General features: G+C 39.2%; 1 protein-coding gene across 4 annotated transcripts in view; it reads left to right on the top strand.

Annotated features, from left to right (window-relative positions):
* Positions 1-15,818, top strand: part of ptbp2a (polypyrimidine tract binding protein 2a) — a 94,861-nt gene extending 79,043 nt beyond the window's left edge. For 2 of the 4 annotated variants that reach the window (XM_063064596.1, XM_063064594.1), the window contains one exon: positions 1,906-15,818. In XM_063064596.1, coding sequence (XP_062920666.1) covers positions 1,906-2,035 — 130 coding nt within the window. In that variant the 3' untranslated portion in view covers positions 2,036-15,818. Of the gene's footprint in view, positions 1-1,902 lie in introns of all 4 variants that reach the window. The other 2 variants (XM_063064595.1, XM_063064593.1) reach the window with 1 other exon arrangement.
* Positions 15,819-16,419: the final 601 nt, after the last annotated feature.

Genomic DNA, 16,419 nt, shown 5'->3' with positions numbered 1-16,419 from the left:
GCATTTGACCTCCCAGAATGCTTTTCATGTTTGTGGGGATGTTATGTCGCCTACAGTAGTCAGACTATCTCCATGTTTCATTAAACCCTCCCAGATGCACCTAACAAATTCTGCCCCATTTTAAGCCTTTGTAAATCCCAGTCAATATTGGAGAAGCTAAGATAACCACTCCGAGCAACCCTAGAGTGCTTTACAGCTTTCCATGTTTTGGCTATATGTAAGCTAGTATTCCTCAAATGGTCTAAACTAAGCCTAATAACGAGTGACAGGGAAAGTGAGTCGTCTTTGAACTTGGGTACATCCCCCAGACATTCCCCCACTACAGATCCACCCCATTGCAGACCAGTTCAAGTGGCACCACACCCCATACCACTAGCAGATATAGAACAATATGATGCTCCAGAATAACCGCTATGCAAGGCAGGCCATGCAAAAACATTCTCAGCCAGACACTTTTCTCTCCACCAGGTCTTCACCTCCATCCCCTTAAGCCCAAATCTAACCTCCACAGTCCTGTCAGCTCCATTCCTTGACCCTATCTCTAACCTCCACACCCCTCTCCCTTCCATCCCCTTGCCTCCATCCCCAGACCCAATCCCTACCCTAACCCCTCCCTCCTCCATCCCCAACCCTACCCTTATCCCTATTCGTAACCTCCACGTCTCAATTTCCTACACCTTCCTCTGCCCTCCAGCCCCCTACTCCCTACTGTTGGTTATTGGAAATATTATTTAATTTCAGTCTTTTTTATATATTTCAATAACCTGCCTGAAGGAAGATAATGATAATATATCTGTTTAATATAGTTACTAGATGCCGTTCCTTTTCCATTGCTGTGGTTCTTTTTATTCATAATTTGTAACTTCTCATCATAAACTGTATAAATAACCAGTTCCTGTTGCTACTCTATATAATTTTCTTAATGGTTTCAGGTGGATTTTCCAATTGCCATGAGTGGGGAATCCATCTTGGCATTGTTTTAAGAAACAAATTCTATCACCTACTTTGTAAGCCATTCAGATGTCAAAATTCTGAAACCAGTGAAGCAGTGAAAAGTAAAAGATTTAATGAATGAATTTAGAAGAATTATTTTAGTCAATAGGAAAGAAACGATTTCCTCCAATGCCAAAAGCCAGTTGCAAATGGTGATTAAATCCTGGAGTGAGAAGCTTAAAATAAAATTCCTTGCACAGCTTTCAGGGATAATAAAATAGTTTGCCACAGGGCATGTTGAGGAAAGGATTATTAAATCTTAAGCCTGCATGCTAACATTGGGACAATTTGACTTCGAAAATATTTTAAACATTTTAGTGCAACTTTCTAAAACATTGGTCACTCCAATGTTAATTAGCTGTGCAGTACTAGTCACCACGGTAGAAGAAGGAAGTGATTGCACTGCAACAAGTGGAGGGAATGGTTCACCAGAATGGAGTATTTTAGTGAGGAGTTGAAGCTGAGTAGACTGGGTTTGTTTCCTTGGAGTGTAGGAAGCTGAGAGGAGATCTGATAAGATGCCGAGTAAGGAGCCTTTCCCTAATCAGAGATCTCCAAAGTTAAAAGTTATCAGTTGAAGAGGTTTAGTGAGATCGATGAAGGATCTTTTTCATTCAAAACAGTTGGTACCCTTAAAACATTTAAATATCATTTGAGATGAGCATTTAAATCCCAAAGCACAAAGTTCATGTCAATGTGCTGATAAATGGAATTCGTACAAATGGGTACTTGATTCTCAGCATAGACTTGGTATGTTGAAGGGCATATTTCTATGTTATTTCATTGAATTTGCCTGGTTTTTGAGAAGTTAAAGTGGAAATAATTCACAATTAACGAAAGTGAATATTTCTCAGCTGGGCCATACCTTCTATATTAAACTATTCTCCTACTTCATTATTTTTGTTCCAGAAGAGATCACAAAATGGCATTGCTGCAAATGTGTTCTGTGGAGGAAGCCATCCAGGCACTCATTGATCTTCACAACTATGATCTTGGAGAAAACCACCATCTGAGAGTTTCCTTTTCCAAATCAACCATCTGAGAATTGAAAGAGTTGAATTATTTGATTTTGATTGTGGTTAGTGACTTGTTTCAAGGAGTTGGGACCAGAGTTAACAATTCCAGCTGTTGTCATTCCTTCGTATATACATTTGTGATACTAAAATTGGAAGATGAACATTCATTAGAATGAGCAGAGGAAATTTATTCAGCTGTTAATTGGAATGAAAATTAAAACGTTCTTTATGTTGAAGCTTTTTAGGAATTCATTTATTTTAATTTTGGGAGATTTGAATAATCTCTAGTTTTCTTTAGTAGAAAATGTCTGAAGAGAAATGTGCCTTATCTTAACAGTTGAAAAATTCTATTAATACAATTGAATATACTGTGGAAGTAACGCTGGGGCCTTTAAGGCACATGGTTGGAGAACTTCAGTAATAGTGAGAGTATTGTGTAAATGTTAGCACTAAGTTGCAGTTTTGCTTGTTGCTGATTATACATTTTGTAGATGTTTGGAGTTGACATTGCAAATGGCTTATGTGCATTTATATTTCCATCTTTTAGTTTGTAATTAAGGACTGAAAATGGCTGTGGACTTTTGAGCATGTGCAGTCAAGTCTAGTTCAAGAAATTGGTGCATGTTATAGAAAGGCAAAAGAGAAATGCCTCATTTTAAAAAAAAAAGATGGGAGCAAAAAGGATAGTTTTGTGGCAGTTTCTGGAATGGACAACCAGGTGGGACCAAAGTTTATGTGCCTTTAGTCTTAATTTACCTTGCATTGTAATATTCAGTTTTAATAAACCTCTTCAAGGTATTTTGTATTTGAATGGAGACAGACTTTATAATCAGTTCTGTATCTTCAAAATTAGAGGAATTGTATCAGTAGATTTCATCACTTGAAGAGAAGTCCAACAACTGCAGTTGTCAAATTTAAGTAGTTTACTGGCCAGGAACTTTTTAGATCTATGTATTAGCATTCATATACATAGACTCTCTGGACTATGTAGCAAAAAAGTCATATATATTTTCTATATTAGTTACGTTTTTACATCTTGATCTGTAGCTATGTAAATCTCAGTATAGTTTGAAAGAGGCACAATTAAAGTTAATTTTCTAACAAAATTGGGATGTTTGATGGTTGTGTTGACTTCTGATTTTTTCCCCTGTGTACTCTGTTTGCTTGCCTGTAGCATGCCTAATAAATACTTCTGTAGCTCTATCCACCTCTTCTGTCTTTCTGTACTGCTATTCCTCACTTCCCTTGTTTGTCTTCACCTCATTAAGCTTCTGACTTTATAGTTAATACTCCTGACAGAATGGGAAAGTTTTGTACTTCCAGCTATAACAGGACCATAATTCAATTGGAGCGCAAATGATCCAACAACTGGTTTCCTCTTGCCAAATGTCCAAAACCTGGAGCCACGCAATTTTGATGGTGAATCTCGTAATTAAGTGTTAATGTGAAATTCTTGGAAATTGATAAATTTTAACTGAAATAAATCTCCTTAGTTTATTTTGACAAAGTAACTTCATGTAGATAAATACTAATTATCTTCATTTTGAAGGAGTAAAATGGTTTTAAAGATTTATAATACTGTAAATGTTCAGAACTTATCCCAGAGTTAGCATGAAATTACCTGCACTGCAATAGGACTGAAGACATTTCTTTATTGTTCAAAAATAATGTAGATTAACACTTTTAAAACTAATTAGCTACAAACTTAAAAAGGCTAGGAGATATTTCCACTGGAGATGATTTGCAAAATAAATATAGATGTTCTAGCTTTTATATTAAAAAATTATTTAAAAAATTAAAATTGATGAAATATACTGTCAATATTAGGACAATGGCATTTGGGATAAATTTCATGCTTCAAAAAAATTAAATGTTTGTAGGTAAGTTTCCTTTTAGAAAATGATTATCTTGTTTTGCAGTATTTTTACAATTCATATTTTACCCTATAAAACAGCTGCAGGCTTATTTGTGAAACATTAATGTTAATATGAACATTATTTTACCCAAAAGTCATTGCAACGATTGGTTTGTACCCACTGACAAATAAATTAAATGATATAGAAATCTGACATAAACTTGGTGACTACATAATCTCTTTTTGTAAATCAACTTTAAACTCAAACAATATGAAAATTATCTGAGAGAGCATTGGCAAGCATTTTCAGGTCTCAGGTGCATGATACAAACATCTGAAACTAGATTTGGTACTGACAATAATAAAATAATGTAGTATTGGTGCTTGAGGGGTAAACAAGCATTTTTGAGTATGACAAAACTTGATTATTATTTTAATTGTCCACTGAGAAAATAGGAAGCAATTACCTAAAATGTTCATGTACGTTCTGAGAGCAAAACGAAATTGCTGTTAAATATGCTAACACTCCTTTTGCAGTGTAACTGAAATTTGGATATTGATATAACCAAATACATACTGAATTCAAAATTTCATAAGAATAAATTTATATTTGTACTAAAATTTTCTGCTGATTAGTTCATAATTAAAGTCTATATTTTCAGCTCATAAAAATCACTTTATGTGCTTTCATCTGGCCTTTCATTTATTTGTAAAAGCCAAAGATGAAACACCACAGCTCACAAAATGCACATTTTTGTTTCCAGCCGATTTACTTGATGCAGTATGGCTCTGTCATAAAAATGCCTTGGTTTCAGCTTCCTCACTTAACAGCATTTTGGCACTTCGTCGTAGCCTCCACATGTGCAATATTTTGGCATTTTGTCTATCAGACTAAGTTGTTAAAAGATTACTTTCTTTGATTACATGTCTTCATTAAAAACAACTTGGTTGTGAGCACATGTCTACTAGAAGCTAACACGAAGAATTTTTTTTATTTTAACTGAAGCTTTCTGAGATTCAAGGTTGTTTATTGCCATTCTCCAATACATGAGTGTAAAGGAGAACAAAATGATTGTTACTCTGAATCCAATGTGACATTAAAAAAATACTAAGCAGAAAAAAACACAATAAATATAAACATAAAAACTATCCTATAAAACAATGTACAAGTAACTGTTAGTGTGGCCATATATATACACCTAAGAATTAGCTTTTATATATATATATATAGATTGTATGTACATAATGTGACACTAGTTTCAGGAGTATTTGAGCATAAGATGACTGATGGCATGATAAAGTTGTAAAGTGATTCTTGGCAAGAGGAACTCATCTAATTAGCAGCAGCATACATGAAAACACAGTAGGACAGCGACTGCGTCAGTGTAGGTATGAGGTGTGGGGTGCAAGTGTAAAGTCGCAGTGCATGGGGGGTTTGGAAGGGTGCTAGGGGGCTGCAGCGAGGAGTGGTTGATGTGTATGTAGCTACCCAAAGTTCAGATTGGCTTTAAATAGGTGCATTTGTTGGTCAAGTTGCAAAGATGGGCTATTTATTCTGTCTCAGGGTAAATTAGTGCGTTAATCATGTAACTTAAAGGGGAAAAGAATCAATGTAATATGTGCTTTTGATTAAACAGCGATTAACTTCTGAAAGCTTTTCAAAGGTGAATATGACAAAATCTCATTTTAGCAAACAACTTTCAAATTAACACAATGGACTTCCTCATGAAATCCAGTTTTATCATCACTTTAATGCCTCATTTGTGATTAATCATCTAATTCATGTCCTCTTGCTGTCCCATTTCATCTAAATGCAGTCTTAAATCTTGCCTATTTCTCATTTCCAACTGTTTTGCTATTCACTGATTCTGTTACTAATGATGGTCATACCACCAAGAGGATTTGTGGGAACACTGAATGTGCTGAAAATTTCCCAGTGGAAGATCAAATTCACAATAAGTGATATCTATCAGTAGTAAGGATATATTCTCTATTTGGATGGTAATTTGTTCAAGGAGTTGCATATTGTTTCCATTTCTGGTTCACATTGAAGTTGAAGGTAATATTGCTTCCTCACACCTGACCCTGGCACACTACTATGTCAGTTTGTCAGAATGATTTTTGTTCAATTTATCTCTAGCATGTATTCCTAGATTTACTGAATTAACCAATTTGCTTGTCCCTGACATTATTAGTAAAATCATTGAAAGGAAATGCTGGTAGATATTGTACCATTTTCAAAAAAATATTTTGGTCATATTAACAGTCAAAATTAGTCGTTTTGCCACTTCAAGGGTTTTTTTCCTGATATGGTACCTGAGCATAATTCTAGATCTAGCAGTTTACTGGAACTATTAGACTCAACCACTTAAAAGCACCCCACTTTAAAACTCAGTTGCACTTTCTATGTTGGCTTGTGGTAGTATATTTTCCTGTGTTTATTGCCATCGTTCAGAATTGTCAACATTCTCAACTTCAGCTTTGTTACTTTTATTATTTTAGTATGAGGGTGTGTTGGCATGCCCACCCATCCCTAATTTTCTTGAGTAAGTGGAGAAGAGCCTTCACTATCAATCAAAACAGAAGTAATCTGTCTAGTCTTTCGTGGCTACTCGTCATTCAGTACAGTATCCTCACTGCCACTTTACTGCACCCCTGTACCCCTGGATTCTCTGATCAAGGATCACCTTTATTCATCATACATTGCATAGATCAGATATTTGCTGTGGTATTGGTGTGAGTCTCTCAGCGCTAACATGTTGGCTGTAGTATCTGAAAATATGCAGCAATTAAGCTCCCACAGCCCTCTCTGGTGAATTATCAAGATTAGTGGGTGAAGAATTTTCTTCTAAGCTCTGCCCTGAAAGGCCCAAACTGCTTTTAATCTTGCGTGACAAACTTGCTCTTTCAGGAAGCAATATGGAGAACATTTCCAGTACACCCTCTTTTGTATTTATATTCTTAACTTCAGTTGGGAGATCATGCACAATGCTTTTGTGTAATTTCACCAGAACCTTATACAATTGGAGCAAGGTGTTGAATTGGTGTAGCATATGGGTAGATTTATAATTTGGATTCAGTGAAGGGATGGAAGTCGATTTGTGCTGCTTCATTCACTGGTGTTGAATGGGAAGGCAAGGTGGATAACTGACTTACGAAGAATTTGTCTCTTGTCCTGGATTTCATTTCCCTGTGTACTTGGAAATTGATCGTAGATGGCTATCTAGAATAGGTACTTCTACATAAATTCTTTACGGGTAGACGAATTGGCAATGTAAGGATTCCCAGTGTGAGTTTTCATATATCTTAGCATTTCTGTTCAATTTGTAAACATACTTTTCAAGTCATTGAAAATGGAAGAATACATGAGATAGTTTTAGTACAAAATGCAACTATATACAGTGCCTATAAAAAGTGTGTCCCCCCCCCCCCCAGAATTTTCATTTTGTTTTGTTGCTTTACAACATTGAATCACAGTGGATATAATTTGGATTTTTTTTGACACTGATCAACGGGTACGACTCTTCTATGTCAAAGTGAAAAGAGATGTTCAGAGGCAGAGGCTAGAGAGCACTCCTGTGGCTGTACCCCTTGACAATAAGTACTCCTGTTTGAGTACTTTTGGGAGGGATGGCGTACCTGGGGGAAGCAACAGTGGCTGGGCATCTGGCACAGAGTCTGGCCCTGTGGCTCAGAAGGATAGGGGAAAGGAAGAGGATGGCAGCAGTGATAGGGGACTCTATAGTTAGGGGTCAGACGGGCGATTCTGTGGATGCAGGAAAGAAGCGCAGATGGTAGTTTGTCTCCCAGGTGCCAGGGTCCGAGATATTTCTGATCAATTCCACGATATCCTGAAGTGGGAAGGAGAACAGCCCGAGGTCGTGGTACATATTGGTACCAATGACATAGGCAGGAAAATGGAGGATGTCCTGAAAGCAGACTACAGGGAGTTAGGAAGGAAGTTGAAAAGCAGGAGCACAAAGGTAGTCACCTCAGGATTACTGCCTGTGCCACGTGACAGTGAGTATAGGAATAGAGTGAGGTGGAGGATAAATGCATGGCTGAGGGATTGGAGCAGGGGGCTGGGATTCAGATTTCTGGATCATTGGGACCTCTTTTGGGGTAGAAGTGACCTGTACAGAAAGGACAGGTTGCACTTGAATCCAGGGGGACCAATATCCTGGTGAGGAGGTTTGCTAAGGTTATTGGAGAGTGTTTAAACTAGGATTGCAGGGGGGTGGGAACTGAACTGAAGAGACTGAGGAAGAAGTGGTTGGCTCACAAATAGAGGAAGCCTGGAAACAGTGCGAGAGGGAGGATAGACAGGTGATAGAGAAGGAACACGCTCAGACCAATGGTTTGAGATGTGTCTATTTTAATGCAAGGAGGATTATGAACAAAGCAGATGAGCTTAGAGCGTGGATCAGAACTTGGAGCTTTGATGTTGTGGCCATTACAGAGACTTGGATGTCAGGGACAGGGATGGTTACTTCAAGTGCCAGGCTTTAGATGTTTCAGAAAGGACAGGGAGGGAGGCAAAAGAGGTGGGGGCACTCATGATCAGTGATAGTGTCATGGCTGCAGAAAAGGAGGAAGACATGGAGGAAGACATAGTCCACGGAGTCTCTGGGTGGAAGCTAGGAATAGGAAGGGGACAAAACTTTACAGGGTGTTTTTTATAGACCACCCAATAGTAATAGGGACATCGAGGAGCAGATAGGGAGACAGATTCTTGAAATGTGTAAGAATAACAGGGTTGTTATGGGAGATTTTAATTTCCCAAATATCGATTGGTATGTCCCTACAGCGAGGGGTTTAGATGAGGTGGAGATTGTTAGGTGTGTTCAAGAGGGTTTCTTAACACAATATGTAGATAAGCCTACAAGAGGAGAGGCTGTACTTGATCTGATGTTGGGAAATGAACCTGGTCAGGTGTCAGATTTCTCAGTGGGAGAGCATTTTGGAGAAAGTGATCATAATTCTATCTCCTTTACCACAGCATTGGAGAGGGATAGGAACAGACAAGTTAGGAAAGCGTTTAATTGGAGTCGGGCAGGAACTTGGAAGCAGATGTTCTCAGGGGAATGTATGGAAGAAATGTGGCAAATGTTCAGGGATATTTGCGTGGAGTTCTGCATTGGTATGTTCCACTGAGACAGGGAAAGGAAGATAGGGTACAGGAACTGTGGTGTACAAAGGCTGTTGTAAATCTAGTTAAGAAGAAGAGCTTACGAAAAGTTCAAAAAGCGAGGTAGTGATAGAGATCTAGAAGATTATAAGGCTAGCAGTAAGGAGCTTAAGAATGAAATTAGGAGAGCCAGAAGGAGCCATGAGAAGGCCTTGGCGAACAGGATTAAGGAAAACCCCAAGGCATTCTACAAGTATGTGAAGAGCAAGAAGTTAAGATGTGAGAGAATAGGACCAATCAAGTGTGACAGTGGAAAAGTGTGTATGGAACCGGAGGAGATAGCAGAGGTACTTAATGAATACTTTGCTTCAATATTCACTATGGAAAAGGATCTTAGCGATTGTAGGGATGACTTTCAGTGTACTGAAAAGCTTGAGCATGTAGATATTAAGGAAGAGGATGTGCAGGAGCTTTTGGAAAACATCAAGTTGGATAAGTCACCAGGACCAGATGAGATGTACCCCAAGCTACTGAGGGAGGAGATTGCAGAGCCTCTGGTGATGATCTTTGCATCATCAATGGGGACAGGAGAGGTTCCGGAGGATTGGAGGGTTGCGGATGTTCCATTATTCAAGAAAGGGAGTAGAGATAGCCCAGGAAATTATAGACCAGTGAGTCTTACTTCAGTGGTTGGTAAGTTAATGGAGAAGATCCTGAGAGGCAGGATTTATGAACATTTGGAGAGGCATAATATGATTAGGAATAGTCAGCATGGCTTTGCGAAAGGCAGATCATGCCTTACGAGCCTGATTGAATTTTTTGAGGATGTGGCTAAACACATTGATGAAGGTAGGGCAGTAGTTGTAGTAATTTCAGCAAGGCATTTGACAAGGTACCCCATGAAAAGCTTATTGAGAAAGTAAGGAGGCATGGGATCCAAGGGAACATTGCTTTGTGGATCCAGAATTGGCTTGCCCACAGAAGCAGAGTGGTTCTAGACGGGTCATATTCTGCCTGGAGGTCGGTGACCAGTGGTGTGCCTTAGGGATCTGTTCTGAGACCCCTACTCATTGTGATTTTTATAAATGACCTGGATAAATACATGGAGGGATGGGTTAGTAAATTTGCTGATAACACAAAGGTTGGAGGTGTTGTGGATAATGTGGAGGGCTGTTGGAGGTTACAGCAGGACATTGATAGGATGCAAAACTGAGCTGAGAAATGACAGATGGAGTTCAACCCAGATAAGTGTGAAGTGGTTCATTTTGGTAGGTGAAATATGATGGAAGAATATAGTAATAATGGTAAGACCCTCGGCAGTGTGGAGGATCAGAGGGATCTTGGGGTCCGAGCCCATAGGACAACCAAAGCTGCTGTGCAGGTTGACTCTGTGGTTAAGAAGGCATACAGTGCATTGGCCTTCGTTAACTGTGGAATTGAAATTAGGAGCCAAGAGGTAATGCTGCAGCTATACAAGACCCTGGTCAGACCCCACTTGGAGTACTGTGCTCAGTTCTGGTCGCCTCACTACAGGAAGGATGTGGAAACCATAGAAAAGGTACAGTGGAGATTTACAATGATGTTGCCTGGATTGGGGAGCATGCCTTATGAGAATAGGTTGAGCGAACTTGGCCTTTTTTCCTTGGACTGATGGAGGATGAGAGGTGATTTGGTGGAGGTGTATAAGATGATGAGAGACATCGGTCGTGTGGATAGTGTGACGCTTTTTCCCAGGGCTGAAATGGCTAGCACGAGAGGGCACAGTTTTAAGGTGCTTGGAAGCAGAGGAGATATCAGGCATAAGTGTTTTTACACAGAGAGTGGTGAGTGCGTGGAATCGGCTGCCGGCGACGGTGGTGGAGCCGGATACGATAGGGTCTTTTCAGAGACTCTTGGACAGATATGTGGAGCTTAGAAAAATAGAGGGCTATGGGTAACCCTAGGTAATTTCTCAGGTAAGCACATGTTCGGCACAGCTTTGTGGGCCGAAGGGCCTGTATTGTGCTGTAGATTTCCTATGTTTCCAGATCTCTACAAAGTGATATAAATTAATTACAGATATAAAACACAAAATAATTGATTGCTTAAGTATTCACCTCCCTTTAATATGACAGACCAAATCATCACTGGTGCAGCCAATTGGTTTTGAAGTCATATAGTTAGTTAAATGGAGGTCACCTGTGTGCAGTCAAGGTGCTTGTAGTAAGGTTGATTGTAGTAAAACTACACCTGTATCTGGAAGGTCCAACTACTGATGAGTCAGCATCCTGGTAAAAAAAACTGCACCTTGAAAACAAAAGAACACTCCAGGGAACTCTGCGAAAAGGTTATTAAAAAGCATGAGTCTGGAGTTGGATACAAGAAAATTTTAAAGTCACTGAATATCCCTTGGAGTATAGTGAAGTAGTCATAAAGAAATAAAAAGAATATGGCACAGCTGCAAATCTGCCTAGAGCAGGCTGTCCTCAAAAACTGAGTGATCGTGCAAGAAGGGGACTAGTGAGGGAGGCACCAAGAGACCTATAACAACTCTGGGGGAGTTAAAAGCTTTGTGGGAGAGTGGCAAAGAGAAATCCACTGTTGAAAACACTCAAATGATATCTCGGCTTGAGTTTGCCAGAAGCCATGTGGGAGGTTGGAGTCAGCTGGAAGATGGTTCTATGGTCTGATGAAACTAAAATTGAACTTTTGGGTATCCACTGTTTGGTATAAGTCAAACACAGCACATTGTCAAAAACACACCATCCCTATCATGAAGCATGGAGGTGGTTGCATCTTGGTGGGGATTCTTCAATGCAGCAGGGCCTGGCAAGCTTGTGAAGATGGAGGGTAAAAAGAGTGCTGCCAAATACAGGGAAATCCTAGAGGAAAACCTGATACAGTGTACAAGAGAACATATAGAACATAAAACAGTACAGGCCCTTCGGCCCACAATCTTGTGCCGACCCTTAAACACTGCCTCCCATATAACCCTCCATCTTAAATTCCTCCATATACTTGCAACTTGGGAGAAGATTTGCTTTCCAGCAAGGCAATGACCCCAAGCATAAAGCCAAAGCTACACAGGAATGCCTTAAAAACAACGAAGTTAATGTCCTACAGTGGCATCTAAATACATCTAATGACCTGGCCTCCACAGCTACATGTGGCAACAAATCCCACAAATTTACCACCCTTTGGCTAAAGAAATTTCTCCGCATCTCTGTTTTGAAAGTGCACCCCTCTATCCTGAGGCTGTGCCCTCTTGGCCTGGGCAACCTTGAGCACAAATGATTTTCTAGCATGCGTTATTCATTAATTTGATGCAAAACATAACTAGGTGTATTTAAATAGATAATTCCCGTATTTCAAGTTTTTTATGGCATTTATCTGGCCCACCATCCGCTCATTAATACGCGATCTGGCCCCTGTCCTAGACTCCCACCATAGGAAACATCCTTTCCACATCTACTCTGTTTATGCCTTTCAACATTTGTAAGGTTTCAATGAGATTCCCACCCCCACTGCCATCCTTCTGAATTCCAGCGATTATAGACCCAAAGCCATTAAACGATCCTCGTATGATAACCCTTTCATTTCTGGAATCATCCTTGTGAATCTTCTGGACCCTCTCCAATACCAGCACATCCTTTCTACGATGAGGGGCCCAAAACTGTTCACAATATTCAAGGTGAGGCCTAACCAGTGCCTTATAAAGCCTCAGCATCACATCCTTGCTCTTGTATTCTAGACCTCTTGAAATGAATGCTAATATGGCATTTACCTTCCTCACCACTGACTCGACCTACAAGTTAACCTTTAGGGTGTTCTGCACAAGGACTCCCAAGTCCCTCTGCATCTCAGATTTTTGGATTTTCTCCCCATTTAGAAAATAATCGGTACATTTATTTCTACTACCAAAGTGCATGACCATATATGTTGTTCTCTAAAGACAAAGTGGCCCGACCTGTAAGGATTGGAGGTTCCCTACAAACTGCCCTGCTGCTGGAGGAAACAACAGAAATGCTGGATGAACTAGCAAGTAAAGCATCATCTGTGGAAAGAGAAACCAGTTAATATTTGGTTCAGAGACTCTTCCTTAGAACTGCTACAGATGTTGGTGCAAGCAGCTAATGGCTACACTCAGTCCTCCACTTGAAAAAGTTAAGATAAATGAGTGAGCTTTTAAGTTCTGTGGGATTTCAGGCATCCCCTAAAACAACTCGAGCATTGTTGGAAGATTGGGAAGGCAATGCTTGTGCGAATGTCAGTGAGGAGCACCTTTATAACCAAAGAACCTTACAGCAGAGAAGGACTTGGATCACTCAGTATGCTTGTATAAGTTCTTTGACAGAATTATCCAATGTCCTCTGAGTTGTTTTAGAGTGATAGAACCTAGAGCACAGAAATGGGCCTTTTGGCTCTTCTAGCCTGTGCCAGCCTGGTTTTATGCCTAGTCCCATTACCTGCACCTGCCCTCCACACCTCTTAGTCATGTATCTATCCAAACTTCTCTTAAATGTTATATTTGAACCTGCCTCCCCCTCTTCTGCTGGCAGCACATTCCACACTCACACACCCATTTGAGTGAAGAAGCTCCCCTTCAGATTTTTCTTAAATATTTCACCTTTCAACTTCAACCTATGACCTCTACCTAGTTCTAGTCTCACTCAACCTGAGAGGAAAAAGCCCACATGCATTCACAGTATTTATACTCCTGTAATTTTGTACACCTCTTTAAGATCTGTCCTTATTATCCTGCACTCCAAGGAACAAAGTCCTAACCTATTCATACTTACCCTCTACTCCAGGTCCTCAAGTCCCAGTAGCATGCTTCTACTGTTATCTTCAAGAACTTAACCAATTTCTCTTTGAAAGTTGTGATCCAGTTTTCTCCCACCTTTCTCTCAAGCAATGATTTTTTTTAAAATCATAACATACAACTGCAAAATCTGTATCTTCCATCATTTTCAGCTTCATGGCCAATTATCTTGAGTTTGCATCCTTAGGTTATTGACTTCCCCAGCAATGAATACATACCTTCTCTGCTGTAAGAAAAACAATCTCAGCTTTTAGTGTCTGCACATTTCTGGTACTATTCTAGTAAATTTTCCCCATGCATTCTGTCAGCCTTGTTGATTCTTCCCCTTCACCCCCCCCCCCATAGTATAGTGTCTTGAGATGCAAGCAATCTAGCTGAAAATTAAAGCAGCAAATGTAAATGTTCAGCATTTCTTTTGTAATCTATGCCTCTCTAAAGCTAATAATTCCATATTCCCTTCTGTAACAGTCTTCAATATACATGTGACTCTTAAGCACTCTTCCTTGCTACAGCTTTTGTAAGATGGTGCAAGTTTTATTTGTGTTTTATATGAAGGAACTTCAAGGTTCGGCATATATTAGAAACTAAAGAAAGCATCCTGCAGGCAAATAAAAATTGCAGAAGACAAATTAAAGCAGGGATAATAAATCCTGAATGCATACAGACTATGTGAACAATGGAGCAATGGGAGGATAGTTTCCGTGATTGAGGTGGGAAGGGAAAACTTGCCCTTGATAGATACAGTGGATTCCAGTTAATTGCGCTATTGGTTAATCAGGGCAGCTGCTTATTTGGGACAACTGTTAAAGAACAAAAGCTAATTCAGAAAATTGCCAAGATTCCCTTTGTTTATATAGGACACTATACCAATAGAATTGGGGCAAGAGTCTGTTGCCAAATAGGTTTTAACTAGCGTCATTTGTATGTGTTTGTGATCAAAAAAGTGTTTTTGTAACTGGTAATTGGCGGGAGCTTATGCAGTAAGACAATTCGAAATTGTTTAGCTCACTGCGGTTTCAAGCATTCAGGTTTGGAGATGCCAGAAATGGCTGGGAGTGAATATAAAACAATTTCACTACTTCAGCAGGTTAGGAATTATGGGGAATTTGAAGGTGTTGACAGTCATCTTGAATGTTACATTAAAAATGAAAATTTATAGGATGCAATCATTGATAGTATTGTATGAAAGCAGTGCATTATCTGCTGATTTTAATCATTGCTTACACAGAATGAATTCCTCCGTCAATAACTATTAAAAACTAATAAACAGTTTTATAGTACTGTTCTAATGTATTCTGTATTTAATAAACACGCAATTTGTTACCCAGTTTGTCTTGTACTTTTTTAACTATTTCCATGAAACTTTGGCTAATTGGGACAGCCCCTTAATTGGGCCAAAATGTACTGATCCCGATGTGTCCCAATTAACCACAATCCACTGTATATGAAATGGGTAATAGTGCAGTAGTATGCTTCTCCTATTTTATTCTGTAATAGTGAACAATCATATTTTGTCACAGATTTACTGTATTCAGCTTTGCCAGAAATCAGTCTGATCTCTATAATGTGCAAAAATGAACATAGAACATAGGAAAATATAGCACAGGAATCGGCAATTTAGTCTTCAATGTCTGCTAAACGTGATGCCAAATTAAACTAAATCTCTTCTGCCTGCACATGACCTATATCCCTCCATTTTCTGCAGCTGTATGTGCCTATTCATAAGCTTCCTAACCACCACTACTGTATCTTGACAGCCTGTTCCAGGCATCCAACTTACCCTCTTTTTTTTAAAAAAAAGGCCCCTCACATCTTTAAACTTTTCCCCCCTCACCTTAAATGATTATGCTCTAGTGCCTGATGTTTATAACCTGAGAAGAAGATTCTATACACACTATTTATTCCTTGATAATTTTATAAACTTGTATCTCCCCTCAGCCTCAGCATCCCAGAGAAAACAACCCAAATTTGTCCAATCCTCACATGCCCTCTAATCTTGGCAATATCCTAGTAAACTTCTGAACTTTCTCCAAAGCTTTCAATCCTCCATGTAATGGGTTACCAAATTTGCACAAAATACTGCAAATGCAGCGCAACCAGAGTTTTATATAGCTGCAGCAATACTTTTTTTCCCTTGTATTCAACACCCTGACCTATGAAGACAAACATACCATACGTTTTCCTTACCACCCTAACTACTTGCTCAGCTACTTTTGGGGAGCTATGGACTTAGACCTCAAGACTGCTCTGTACATCAATGCTGTAAAGGGTCCTACCATTGACTGCATACTTTGCTTTTACATTTATTTCCCAAGGTGCAACATCTCACCTTGATTAAAAACCAGCTGACATTTCTCTGCTCATATCTGTAACTGATCTATATCCTAGCTTTGATATGAACTAGAATAATAACAGATAACACCAACCTTCCTTTGAAAACAGTTACAGATTTTGTCAAAACAAATGGAGGCAGCCTAGGATAGAAAATATTTCTTCTGTATTGGACCTGCCAAGAAAACATAATCACTCATCTTTTCAAAATTAATTTCCACTTGAAAAAGGAATCTGACATAGTGCTGAACTAATTGTTGAAAGAATATTCTTCTGAGGCGTTTCAATTTAAGTA

The sequence above is a fragment of the Mobula hypostoma genome, chromosome 12 (assembly GCF_963921235.1).
Source record: "Mobula hypostoma chromosome 12, sMobHyp1.1, whole genome shotgun sequence".
Classification (NCBI taxonomy): domain Eukaryota; kingdom Metazoa; phylum Chordata; class Chondrichthyes; order Myliobatiformes; family Myliobatidae; genus Mobula; species Mobula hypostoma.
The sequence above is the reverse complement of the archived record's forward strand: the minus strand, read 5'-3'. Positions and strand labels throughout refer to the sequence as shown.